This window comes from Eutrema salsugineum, unplaced genomic scaffold (assembly GCF_000478725.1).
Source record: "Eutrema salsugineum unplaced genomic scaffold, Eutsalg1_0 scaffold_1, whole genome shotgun sequence".
Classification (NCBI taxonomy): Eukaryota; Viridiplantae; Streptophyta; class Magnoliopsida; order Brassicales; family Brassicaceae; genus Eutrema; species Eutrema salsugineum.
In genome coordinates, this window is record NW_006256909.1 from 4,351,094 (window position 1) to 4,364,697 (window position 13,604).

The following is a 13,604-nucleotide window of genomic DNA, read 5'->3' on the forward strand; positions in this document are numbered from 1 at the left end:
AGTTTTGATTTCTAATCTTTAAGTTGTAAAAAACGATCACTCCTAATATATAACTAGTTTGTTAATAAGATCTATCCAGAAAATTTTCAATCTTCTGATTCAAGATTTTCCCAACTATAAAATCTTAACAATACTGGATCAAGACAATTATAGTACGCTCATCAATCTTAACAAGACATGTCTACTATGAACAGGTAAAACAGATATTGTTATTACTGATAAAATCTATACATGTACAGATTACAGAGAACTCACATAAGTTTTTTAATGATGAAATTTTCCATTGACGGTGAAAAAAAGATTGGATTGGTTTGCATGGCCATGCAAATTATACATTCCTTTTTATATATATATATATATATACACAAATTATACATTCATTTAATTTTTAACATTCAGATTCAGTGTTAAACTCAACTACAGGGGTTATAAATTATGTCAGGAAATGCTAGACTGTAAGTACTAAAAGGCATATTCCTCGAATTTCAGATGTGGCGGCGTTAGCCACGAGGTTAATTACATTTAGCAAAAAGTCATATCCAAGTAAGCCTTCACGACACGTCTCCATTACGTGTCAATCTGGATAGACCTAGACGTAAATGTATGTGTGGGGTCTTAGATCATTTCCAATGATAGAATCTATTTTTGGGGCTCTTAACAATTTTTTAATACTAAATTGAACAAAAAAATAAATTAACAACCTCATTTTAGTTTTGCAAATAATTCATCTCCAATAGTTGAATCTTTCAGGGGTTCAAGGTTTTAAAAAACTTTTTTTTTCTTTCCATTTGGTGGCATCACAAGATATGCCAAACCAAAATTGAGTTTACATAAAACAGCATCTGCTTCGTTCCTTTGCTCGTCTCTCTCTTCAGCTCCTTCTTCCTCTCCTCTCTCTCTTCTTCTTCTTGTCTTCCTTTATCTCATCCTCTCTTAAATAGCAAAGTATCCTTAAACAACATCACACAGGGAATAAACAAATCAAAAAACCCAGCAATTCATCAATTCATCACACAAATCAGAAAACCCAGCAAATCCAGCAACCCAGCAAATCAGCTAAAACAAATTCGAATAGCTTCCACAAACTCAGCAATTCATAACGCAAAATTAAGCAATTCACCTACAAAATTAGAACAGCTTCCAGAAACTTACCATGAGACAGATTTCAGATTGATTTTAAGAGCTTCCACAAAATTTGAAGAGCTTCCACACCATGTCTCTGTTCGAATCCACATGCATGATTTCGATTTCAATTTCGAAATCACAGACACATAGGATTTCGATTTCTCCGCATAAGGAGAGAAAAAAAATGTCTACAAAGAATGTCGATGAGAGAAAAAAAAAAATTTGTGTGAGAATTCGATTTTTGAGAGAAAATTTTTTTAAAAAAAAATAATTACCACCGCACCAATCAGAAACTGACACGTATAGGGTTGTGATGAGACTCTTAAAATTCTAAAATTAAGATCGGTTCTAAAGAAATTAAGCAATAAAACATTATTTTTTTAATTAAAACTCTATCAAAACCCCACTAGAAACTGCTGTTGGAGCTGCTGCTCTTAAGAGAAACTATGTTTTGTTCTTGTGAATCACTTATAATTCGTACTAGGGTTGTAAAGTTTCATCTTGTAACTTTAAAAGTTAAAACAATATTTGATGTTAGGGTTGCTTGATGTTTGACTGTAAGAACTTATTCAGTTTTAAAAGTTAATTTTTTGTCAAACATGTTTTTATTTTTGCTTTTATCTCTACAACTTCAAATGTTCATTTCTTTTTTTTACTCTTTAAACTTCCATTTTTTTAATTACGTTCATGAAACTTTTAATTTTTTAACGTCATATTTTTATTTTAAAAGCAAAATTTTTATTATTTATTTTTAAATAAAATCTAAAGTAAAAATTTATACCAAACAACCTCATTAATTATTGCTCATAAAAACAAATTTATAATATCAATATGCAACACAAACACAATGAATATCAGCGTTTTCTTCACTTAAAAAACGATGCATCATAAAGATATCTACTCAATTGATTCATCGATAACTAATTTCTCCATAGTCATGATTACGACTGTGTGTAATCGCAAAGGTCACAAACAATCATTTTTTTAAAATCATGTTCATGAATCTAACATGGCTTATTACCAGTCAATGAATTGATACAAGATGAATCGCATACCTCAATCTTTTTACAAAACTTTCAATACTCGCTTCCACACGAGTGTTTATAACTCGAGCCGAACTGTCATCTATGTGGACCTTTAAGTAGTCTTTATCAATTAACCTATATTCAGTTGTAGAAAACAAATAAACAATAAAACACGACCACGCACCAAAATTTAGTATTCACTATCATTTTATTTTATAATATTTATTTTGAGAGAATATAATTTATAGTGGACGCGAAAAGTCATATTATCTTGAGGCAATGCATGAATGATTGGTGTTATTAGATGCATCTAAAAAGAGCCGGAGAGTTGTTAGAAAAAGTCGGTCCTCAAATTGGCTTCCCCATTATATTATCGTACAATTATAATATTTTCTCGAGTATTTTACTGTTTTCAGCGTCGTCCCCTAATCTTCTACGCCACACAAACGTTTAAACGTGGATCCCCTCTGCGTCACCTCCATTTTTCCAATGGAGAAGAACAGTATATTCACCTCCAATCCAATGTTTTTTTTTTTTGGAACAACCCTCCAATACAATGTTCATCTTATATCTTTATTAATTTCGTACCTAATTAGTTTAATTGTAAGTTAAGAGACGATAAGTTATTTAAACATAAACTCTAAATATATATGTCAACCGTTGCAATCAGAGAACTTAATTTATCTAGTACAAATAAAAATGTGACAACTAATACCCATTATGATTATATATATGAATCTCTTTCCGACAATTAGGTGAAAGCAACTCACTAACTACAACTTCCTAAGCCCCAGTGTACTCATGTTTGTTTATAATTCAAGATTTGGTACTTGTAACAGCAACACAAATTGATAATTTAAGTTTTGATTTATAATTTAAACGTAAAGGATGAAAAAATCCGCTTGGTTGGCAAAATAAACAATAAACTAAAATATGATATGTAAAAACCTTAATATACCAGAGTCAAGTTTTGACATCTTTAGAATCTGACGTCGGGATGGATCAAAGATCTACGGGTTAAATGGTAAAAATAAATTCCCGAAGAAAAAGTCAAAAGTTATGAAAACCGATTTGTAGTAAACTAATCCAGCTAAAATTAGATCAGACTAGGCCATCGAACTTGTCACAACATCACACAATCTTAAAAAGGCAGTAATCGAAATTATTTGTAGCTGTAAAAATGTGCATTAGCAGACAATCTTTGATCGGTTTGTCTCTAACTCTCTATAGCCCATCATTTATATGTGAAGGGATAACAATAATTTTGCAAAGCAACAAGACTTTCATATGAATAGGACCCTCCAATATATATGTCAAAAAAAAAATAATAATAATAATACATTTTAGGCCCACATGTCATTATTTAAAATGGCACTTCGGAGTAATGCATGAGGCATCCCATTAAATAGAAACATAAATTACATTTTTGGTTTCTTGCAATCAAATTAGTTAGACAGCATAAATTAATAGTCGGTGACTGATTATTACATTGTCAATGTGTGCATAGTGTGAAAAACACCAAAGTTTGTTTTATGGCCAGCTTTTGTTCTTATCTCGGATCCACCCATGTGACTGTTCTGAATACTGACAACACAAATTAGATAGACTAGTAGCACAAAATGAAAGAATCAAAATGTAGAAGTAATCAATTAACATCTCTAGGATTTCGATACTGTACCCAACTATGATTTCGATATACCATTTTATTTAATATACGTGCAAATGTAAAAAAGAAAAATGCATTATGTCTTTATGATGAAAACTATGTCTAAAGAGTGTTTACTCTGACCTAAGTCTATTTAAAGCTTAACCTTAGTTTAATCCTGATTCAATTTAATTTTACGGTTAACTATATGACCTACGTAAACAGATAAATTTTGTAAAGTTTAAAATATCCACGAACCGACTCACTGGCTTTTTTCCGACCACTGGTTTTTTGCCGACCATAAATACCCGACCCGACCTCTTAATTAGATTCATCTTTCTAGAAACTTAAAATCTAATTAGAATAATAGAATCTGAAATCACCTTTTCACTTTTTTCATAATGGGCTTAAGTTAATGACTTGGTCCTATAACCTTTTTATTGGGCTTGAAAAGCAATACTGTGCTAGAGGTCCATTTATTTTTCAAATGACGTATTTGTAATTCATTAATTTTTTTTTTCGACCGACGCGTTTGTATATTCAGAAAAAAAATAAAATTAAACTCAAAAAAAAAGGGAACGAATCTCAACGCGATCGAAACGGAAGACTTGCTGGCGTAAAAAGGAATTTTCTAAAACCTTAAGACAATCTGAGACAAACTGTCTAAATACAGGGACCTAAAGTGAAAATACATAAGAGTTGGGCGCATTACCAAAGCAAAGCATCTAAAGGGAACGGAGAGTGACGTAAACCCGACCGTTGAAAGCACCCTTCCAAGTCGCCGCCGGTTACTCAAACCCGCCGAAGAAAAATATCTTTAAAGCTCCCATTTACCTTTTGGGAAAGATCTTCTTTTTTTGGCTTCATCTTTCTCAATCCGTAATTAATTGATTCAGTGCTGTCTTTCTTCAATCCCATCTCCTTACTCTCTTCCAGGTTTGCTTCTTCTGTCAAAAACTCTGAAAATTGAATGGCTTTCTCAATTTTCTGCTGTTTGCTTCTTTCGATTGGTTAAGAGTTGCGATTCCTTTGCTCAATTTAGTTACAGAGTTATTATGTATGAAGAGAGAGTACTGTTTGTTATATACGAAGGTTGTTTTCTTGATTAGTCTAATGTTCGATCTGTTTCGTTATATTGTCTGCAAGTGTCGGCTTTAATCAGAAATCTGTAATCTTTCAGTTAAAAGTAAAAAAACATATCTGAATTTAGCAGTGTCTTAAATGTGTATATGTGTTTAAGTGTTTCTCAATTCGTAGAGGACTTGATTCAGTCCTTTTCATTGTGGGATGTCAATGAATAGAAATCAAGAATCATAATTATGATTTTGTTCTCAAATTGGGTTGTTGGCTCATTTGTGAAGGGAAGATTGTGATAAGGAAAGGGTTTTGAATGTTCAGGGTAAGGATCTTATATGATATGATATGATCTGGTAAGAGGAGTAAGTCTCTGTGATCGGGGAACTCGACATGGAGGAGAGTGAAAAAAAGGGGAGAAATGAGCAAGAAACCGATAAGGCTTGTGTTCCAGTTGAGAGAATTGGTTCTACCTTACTCTCATCTTTGGTGAAGAAAGGCAAAGAAACAACAAACAAGAGAAAGTATAATAAGCGCAAAACCGAGGAAGAAATCTGTTCAAAATCCAGGAACAAGAAGTATTCTCGAGGATGGGTTCGTTGCGAGGAGGAGGAGGAAGAGGAGAAGGGTAAGAGAACAAGGAAGAGGAAAAGTAAGAGACAACAAAAGGATAATAAGGTCGAGTTAGATGAAGCGTTGAGATTGCAGAGGCGAACAAGGTATTTGCTTATTAAGATGAAGATGCAGCAGAATCTTATTGATGCATATGCAACTGAAGGTTGGAAAGGTCAGAGGTACAGCAATTGAATTTACTCTCTTCTGACTCAATGTTTCCTATGTGGAAAAGTTTTAAATCTTACGATTTTTTTGGATATATTACCAAAACGAGTTTTATTAAGTTTTGTTGTTCTCAATTCTTCTGTTGATAGATGTGTTTACGAGTAGTATCAAAAACCTTTTTTTTTTTTGTTTCCAAACCAAAAATTTATTCCTACTTCTCCTTAGGCCACGATTGTTTTAAACGTAAAAACAAACTTTGCACTTCCTTTTGCGTTTACATGTTTATAATGTTTTGATCATCATTTGTAAATTTCAAAATGGAAATGCAAAAGAAACAATCATGCCCTTATTTGGTTTGACACTTGTATTTTCATGTTATCTTCAGCCGGGAAAAGATAAGACCAGACAAGGAGCTTGAGAGAGCTCGGAAACAGATCTTAAACTGCAAGCTTGGTCTACGCGACGCCATTCGTCAGCTGGATATGCTTAGTTCAGTGGGAAGCATCGAAGAGAAAGTGATGGCTCCAGATGGTTCTATTCATCATGACCATGTAAGCAAATCTCTATGTACTCGCTTTGAAATATAGTCATTCGCTATCCCCGTAGATTTATTATAGGAATTTTAATCGCACGCACCATAAACATGTTTACACTATAGGCATAGTGGAGAATTGCTTAACGGGGTGTTTCCTTTTGCAGATATTTTGTGCGGAATGCAATTCTCGAGAAGCTTTTCAGGACAACGATATAATACTATGTGATGGAACGTGTAATCGCGCATTTCACCAGAAGTGCCTTGACCCTCCTTTGGAAACAGAAAGCAGTATGCTTTGACTATCTATTCCATATACGTCTTAGAGAGTCTATGCACTTTGACTTCTCCATCTGATTTTTTCTTTACATAATTTCAACAGTTCCTCCTGGAGACCAGGGCTGGTTCTGCAAATATTGTGATTGCAAAATGGAAATCATTGACACAATGAATGCGCAAATAGGAACTCATTTCCCCGTGGACAGCAACTGGCAGGTAAAACTATGCAAATACCAAAGTGTTTCATTTTGTTTGAACGCTAGATAGAGAGATACTTCACACGACAAGAACTCTGCTTTACTCTTCTAGTTATGAAACTCTCACACACTTTTTTTTATGTTGATAAGGATATCTTCAATGAAGAAGCTAGTCTTCCTATTGGATCTGAAGCTACGCTTAACAACGAAGCAGATTGGCCTTCGGATGACTCTGAGGATGGTGATTATGACCCTGAAATGAAGGAAAACGGTGGAGTAAGCAACAGCAGAAGCGATAGTGGTGGTGATGGTGATAATGATGGAGAAAGCATTTCAACTAGCTTGAGCCTAGCTTCTGATGGTGTAGCCCTTTCAACAGGATCGTGGGAAGGCCATGGATTTGGAAATATGTTGGAATCATGCGAGACAAGTAATGAAGAAACTGTATGTGGGCCAAGACAGCGGAAGACTGTTGACTATACAAAATTATACCATGTGAGTACAACATCCATGAATGTTGATCTGCTTCGAATTGTTATTGATGATTGTTTTGGTGGTGAAATTTTCGGCTCTTTTTTTGTTTTCTGTATAAGGAAATGTTTGGAAAGGATGCTGTTTTGCAAGAGCAAGGTAGTGAAGACGAAGACTGGGGTCCGAGTGACAGAAGGAAGAGAAGAAAGGAATCTGATGCAGCAAGCACACTTGTAACTATGTGCGAAAACAGGAAGAAAGATGAAGATGTTGAAGAAATACCTGAACAGAGTGAGAAAGATTCTGTCTCTGTAGAAGGCAAAGGAGGGCGAAGGCCGATGTTCAGACTCCCAAGAGATGCAGTTGAGGTCTGGAATTGCTACTTCCCTGTTTTAGTCTTTTATGTGTAGTTACCGAAAGACAAAGAAAAAAAAAAAAAAAAAAAAGGAGATTGAGAAGAATCCCATTACTAAGTTTAAATTGTTTGCATAAATGTACCAGAAGCTACGTCAAGTGTTTGCAGAGAATGAGCTTCCTTCAAAAGCTGTGAGGGATAGTCTTTCAAAAGAGTTGAGTCTTGAACCAGAGAAGGTAACACTGAGACCATAAAAAAGTAATCTTACGGATACAAGTTTTTGCTGGCTCTTTGCTTAAATTTCATTTTTCAGGTCAGCAAATGGTTCAAAAATGCACGGTATATGGCATTGAGGAATAGAAAGGTAAATAACTTGTTACAAAATTATCACTTGCTCGATTCTCACATCTGAAGATTCTCTAGACTCCTTCATAGGCTTAAAAAATTTACAATGAGATCAATCATTTGGTCATTTTTTTCCTATTACAGACGGAGAGCGTGAAACAACCTGAGGATTCTAAGGTGTTCTCTGGCGATTCTAGACCAGAAGCAGTCATGGAGAAGAAGATAGAGACAAAGGAAATTCAAGATACTGTGGCCGAGACTGTCATGGAGAAAAACACAGAAACAAATGAGATACAAGACACTGTGGACGAGACTGTCATGGAGAAAAGCACGGAAACAAATGAGATACAAGACACTGTGGACGAGACTGTCATGGAGAAAAACACAGAAACAAATGAGATACAAGATATTGTGGACGAGACTAACACAGAAACAAATGAAACTCAAGAAACCATGGACGAGACTATTCCGCTCGGATTTAATGATTCTACGAATCAGACAACAATTTCTCCCTGTATTGATAACCAGGAGGAAATTCAACTCGCCAATGTCTCCTTGCCTAAATCCATAGAAGATGAAAGTCAACAGGATCCGGAGCAGAAGGACTCTTCTTTCACTCTAGTGGTATGAATCAAAATTAACCCTTTTAGCATAACTAAGTTATTGATTCAGTATTACTCCTATGAACTTGCATTGACCGGTGGCTTTGGATAATTTTAGAACTTTTTCATTTATTTATCCTGCGTATTTTATGTACAGCCACATGAAGAGCTAGGCAGCGAAATGAGCTTAAAGACTCCTCTTGAGGATAAGGAGACAGAGAGGAAGATGACTGAAGAGGAAGAATTCGAAGCAGTGATGGAGGTGCTTTGTATGGCAGAAAACAAGTTACTGGATGTGACGCAGAGGCTTGAGAGATTTAGAACACCGAAAGGCCGTAAAAAGTTAGGCAAGTCTTCTTCTTCTTTACCTGAAGAAGACTCGGTAGTATATGTTCCAACAGCAGAGATCAAGGAGAAAAGGTAAAAAGAAACTTAGATCTCTAGCAGAAGTTTTGGTGTTGTTAGATTCTTTATAACTAAAGAATGCCTCATGTAGCTTTTGTGTTTATCAATTTGTATGTGTCATTTAAACTTGAAATAAATCCCGGAAAAAAAAAACACTGGGGTTTTAATTAATAGAATTTTAGCTCTGTTGATTTAACACATTTCCTAATTCCAAGTTTTTAACTTTTCTTTTACTCTCTTTTCCAAAATAATTGAGCTTTTACTTTAGGTTTAGAAATTAGAACACAAGAAAATTAAGAGATTTTGGCTTATTGTTTATTATCTGATTGGATAACCACATTTTTAATAAAGTTGTAAGAAGTTGTTTGACGGTTAGATGGGTAAAAATAGCGAAAGTATTCATTCGCAATAATTAGTTAAAGAACATTTGTTGCCTAACTTCATAGATCAAATAGAAACAAATGGTCAATTTCACTATTTTCTACTTACAATATGCATTTGATTTCTGTTCTTCATTCAAGAAAATATATTCATAAAATCTGTAAGAAGTCATATTTATTTATATGTTTTTAGCCTATTACTTCGTGGTTGATCTGGATTACAATTAGTTTTTAATAATCCTCGTCAGATGCTTTGAAGCTCAAATGAACCAATAGTACCATCTTACAACAATACCTCTTCACAAATATTGCATAAAACCGATTTTAGTACAAAGAAATCAATCATAAGTTGATAAGATAATTTGGATCATTATAAGCTGCAATTGCCGTTTGTATTTTCGTCTCTACTGTACTCCTCTCTTCTTCATCCGCCTGCAAATTCAGGATTAAGTTACCATCTCCATAACTAAAATCAGATTATTCATAAATTAATATCCCACTACTATACTTACACATAAACGAATAAAAACCGATCATAAAAGTAAACCCTTACAATGTACTACAAGGACAAGCATAAGTAATATAATTATTTTCCGTGGAAAAAAAGAGTGTAAATCATTTCTTTTATATAATTTGAAAACGACATATGAAGGACAGGTTGGAAAGTGAAAATCATCCACTTTTCTTTTTCTTTTTAGAGAAATGATTGGAGTAAGATTTCACCAAATCTACATGACTCCATTTCTCACTGGTCTACCTTACTGTATTTTTAGCGTCTGATTATTAATAAAAAACTAAAATGTTATAAAGGTGGGCGAAAACAACACAACACTATTATATTCATTTGTCAGACAGGAAATAATCAAATTTGTTGTAATTGGTATTTTTCCAACCTACAGCGACTATTATAATATATTCGTGTGAATATAGAATGTTTTTTTGAAAGAATAATAGAGTGTTACAGATCACGAAATTAGCATTTTGATAGTTAGATTTTCAATAAAAGTCCTACTATTTTACAATAAGAAAATAGATAGAGGAATGATATAACTCTAAATCAATATTGTTATTGAAATTAACTAAAATGAATATTGCTAATTGGCTATTGTTATTTATTTTAGCTAGGAAAATCACGTGCGAAACTGTAAGCGAGAAAAAGACAAATGTTGAAGCGCGTGAGGTATAAATAGCCACGTTTTTCAGCTGCAGATGCGACACGAGGCATTTTAGATTTCACACACAAAATTTAATAAAAAATTTTAAAATTTTAATGAAGTACTATAGTATGACATTAAGCTTTTAAGAGAATCTAACCCCCAAAAAAGTCAATGCCAAATTCAAAAAATAAAGTGATGGGCTCGAGGCCACCTCAATAATGGGAGCTTTAATTGATTGATTATGATATTAAATACAATATCAAGATTAAAAAAAGTTATACGTATGGTGTACTAGTGTCAATTAAAGGTCCATGAATGGAGACATGTGGGAACAAAGTGGTAATTAAATGGGTCCGTCTAAAGTTTTACCCTTTTGAATTTGATAGTGGATCCCCCAAAAATAGTTTAGATTATTTAAGCATTTTTAATTTTTACTAATGAATAAGAACTACCAATTTTCTTTTCCCAAAAAAGAAAAATGAACTTTTATAAAGCCTTTAGACTATTTTAGTCATATGATTTTATTCACGTAATTGATTGATTGATCTATACCTGTATGGATTTGTCTACGTGCCGTCAGGAGACCAGTTCTCCCAAATCACCAAAAGGAAAAGATATATAGTAGTGACTTGTGACGGATTAAAATGGACAAAATTGTTTGGTTGGTGTGTTTTAATGTCCTACAGGCTTTAAGTGCCATAAACTAGTTTTATAGCTAATCAACATTAAACATATCGATCTAAACAAGTTTTGAATCAAATTTTTTAAATTAATTGTATTATTATATTTTTATAATAACATTATATAACTTTGTTCGATCACTGCAAAATAAGCGTAAACTAAAACAAGAGAATCTTTATGTAACTCCGTTTAGAGTTAGACTTTGACCTAAAAAGATGATGTATGTTTCACTACATTTGTGCTAATTAACACAAAATGTAGTAAATTTACCAAACATATACATCTGGACCTATAAAGAAATTGTAAGAAAATGAATAAAAATAGAGAGAGTGAGAGTTACCTGGAGGAAGAGAGTGGTGGAGAGACGAGAGGAAAAGGAAGAGAAGTTAGTAGTAAGAATGTTGAGATTCAAAGATTCCAACACTTTACAAAGCTGCAACATTGTCTCTCTCTTCTTGCTACATGTTATGCATACCACCACTGTCTTCTCTCCCATCCACGTCACCTTCATCTTTTCAATTTTTTTTTTTGTTTTATGAAAAAATTTTGGAATTATGCTTTACTATTTTGAAACCTACAAACAAAATCATGCATGTAACAAAGTTACATACTGTACTTACTTCGAGAACTTCGATGAGGGAGTGATTATGTACTCTAGTGTTTGATGATCCGAAAGTATTGTAATCGATATGCTTGAATTTCTTTGACCTCATGCCATTTATGTCTGAGAGATCTTGCTGCTGATTTTCCGCGAAATTATTGATGCAATCATAGTCTCTTGGAGGATTTTCTAGCAACATTGATCGTGATTCCAGCTCTCTGATCTCTGCTTCTAGCCTCTTCTCTTGATCAATCAGTTCTTGCATATAATCGATTGAATCTTTGATCACAGACGCCTTGTCCAACTATATATATATTTTTAATTAAATCCAGGTCTCATCAAATCATTACACGTATACAATCATTTATTATTATGGTAATTAGCATACCAATATATATCTTTAGTTTGGCTTGACATGGTTTCAGAAGATGAGTATTTGGTTTGCCTTTTCAATTTAATGGTGGTTGGTTTTGGCCTAACTAGATTGAATATAACAATTTTATTTCCAAGAAAAGAAAGAAGAGAAAAGTTCATTCGATTATTTAATTTCTGTTGACCCAAGAAATATTTGCTGGTGACGACACTTCATTGAGTCATTAAATTATTTGGATAAAAGAGACAGATGAGTAAATCAATAAGAGAAGCCATTAATCACACCTTGGTAATATTGGGAACGACTGATCGGAGAGCGAAGAGTCTCTGATTAAGCTTTTGCCGTCTATTCCTCTCAGAGACAACGTTCTTCGAAGACACCGGCGATGTTGCCGCTCCGTCCGGCGAACTTGTCTCGCCGGAACCCGAAAACGCTTCTTCCAACGGCCAACTAAAAATTATAATTATTTCATTATTTAAAAAATCAACTAAAAACAAAAACATGGAAGATAATTAAATTTAACAGATTCTGGAAGTACCTGTCAAATTCGAGTTCTTGATTCTGGAAGAACATTGTGGTTTCCCAGTAATTCTTGTACTCATCTTCAAGATCTTCCATTTTTCGGACAGAGAAAAAAAAAACAAAACGATGCTTTCTTGAAATGGAAGGTTTTGTTTTTTTGTTTGGTCTTTCTCTCTGTCTTTTGATTTAGTGTACTGTCCCCCAAAACAAGTGTGGCCGAGGATTTTATAGGGAAAAAGAGTCTGATAGAGAGAGAGGGTACAGTTTTTAGGCACGTGGGATCTTAATCTCCTGATATAGTTTTCGATCTTGACCGTACAATTCAGAGATCTAAAATTTTTATTACATTTTTGTCCAATACCAAAATAGAAAAAAAAAACAGAGATTGTCGTATCTCTCTTTCAGTATTTTTTTTCTTTCTCTTCACTCACAATATGCTTTTAGGCATATTGTGTTTCTTTACAACATAGTACTACAGTTAGGGGGTGTACGGTGTACCAGTACAATTCCAACTTCGGTCTAGTTTTTTTTTTTTTTTGTGGGACAAACGAGACCAACTTCGTTCTAGCTAGTTTTGCATAAATTTAATGAAAATTTTGGTTTAATTTTCGGATGTTTTTAATTATATCCTAAGTTGGAGTATATCATAATTTTGTATATGATTTACATCAATTTTAGATTTCGTTAAGATTATTTCTAAAGTTTTTTGTCCGAGTAGGTCAAAATTCAACAACATACAAGGAAAGAAGATAATCATCGTCAATTCGTCATGTGTATACGTACGTAGTGATCATGGTCAATAATTGTGAATTTTGTGATGATTGTCAACTTTTTTTCTAAATTTTACTACATATTCCTATATCTAATCCAATTGGGCCCAGAAGACTCTTTAATGTCCCTTGAATTAAATGCAGCAAATTCATCTTTAATTCTGTTTAGTGTTGACGATTTTAATTTCTGTGATTTGTGTGTGTGTATAAACTCCATCTTCCATAAGTATATAGCTATCACTAAAAGCAAAATTTGACTCTGGAAAATCAACATAATATGGGAAA

General features: G+C 33.5%; 2 protein-coding genes and 1 long non-coding RNA gene across 4 annotated transcripts; 1 reads left to right on the forward strand and 2 right to left on the reverse strand.

Annotated features, from left to right (window-relative positions):
* Positions 1-689: 689 nt before the first annotated feature.
* Positions 690-1,395, reverse strand: LOC112082303. Its single transcript, XR_002896963.1, has 2 exons — positions 1,153-1,395; positions 690-950 (listed from the first exon to the last, which is right to left on the reverse strand). It is a non-coding gene; the product is annotated as an uncharacterized LOC112082303 (long non-coding RNA).
* A 3,082-nt stretch (positions 1,396-4,477) lies between these two features.
* LOC18030839 (pathogenesis-related homeodomain protein) lies at positions 4,478-9,038 on the forward strand. Of its 2 annotated transcripts, none has more exons than XM_006412721.2 (11): positions 4,478-4,731; positions 5,194-5,663; positions 6,035-6,200; positions 6,349-6,472; positions 6,564-6,676; positions 6,808-7,152; positions 7,251-7,496; positions 7,630-7,719; positions 7,797-7,847; positions 7,973-8,452; positions 8,588-9,037. In XM_006412721.2, exons 2-11 carry the CDS (start codon positions 5,263-5,265, stop codon positions 8,852-8,854), a joined length of 2,283 nt encoding a protein of 760 aa, XP_006412784.1. In that variant the 5' UTR covers positions 4,478-4,731; positions 5,194-5,262; the 3' UTR covers positions 8,855-9,037. The 2 variants fall into 2 exon arrangements, with proteins under 2 accessions (XP_006412784.1, XP_006412785.1); XM_006412722.2 differs by having other exon boundaries at positions 4,555-4,731; positions 5,157-5,663; positions 8,588-9,038.
* Positions 9,039-9,460: 422 nt separating this feature from the next.
* On the reverse strand, positions 9,461-12,752 carry LOC18030840 (transcription factor bHLH27). Its single transcript, XM_006412723.2, has 5 exons — positions 12,566-12,752; positions 12,312-12,477; positions 11,674-11,958; positions 11,394-11,564; positions 9,461-9,647 (listed from the first exon to the last, which is right to left on the reverse strand). Exons 1-5 carry the CDS (start codon positions 12,643-12,645, stop codon positions 9,558-9,560), a joined length of 792 nt encoding a protein of 263 aa, XP_006412786.2. The 5' UTR covers positions 12,646-12,752; the 3' UTR covers positions 9,461-9,557.
* Positions 12,753-13,604: the final 852 nt, after the last annotated feature.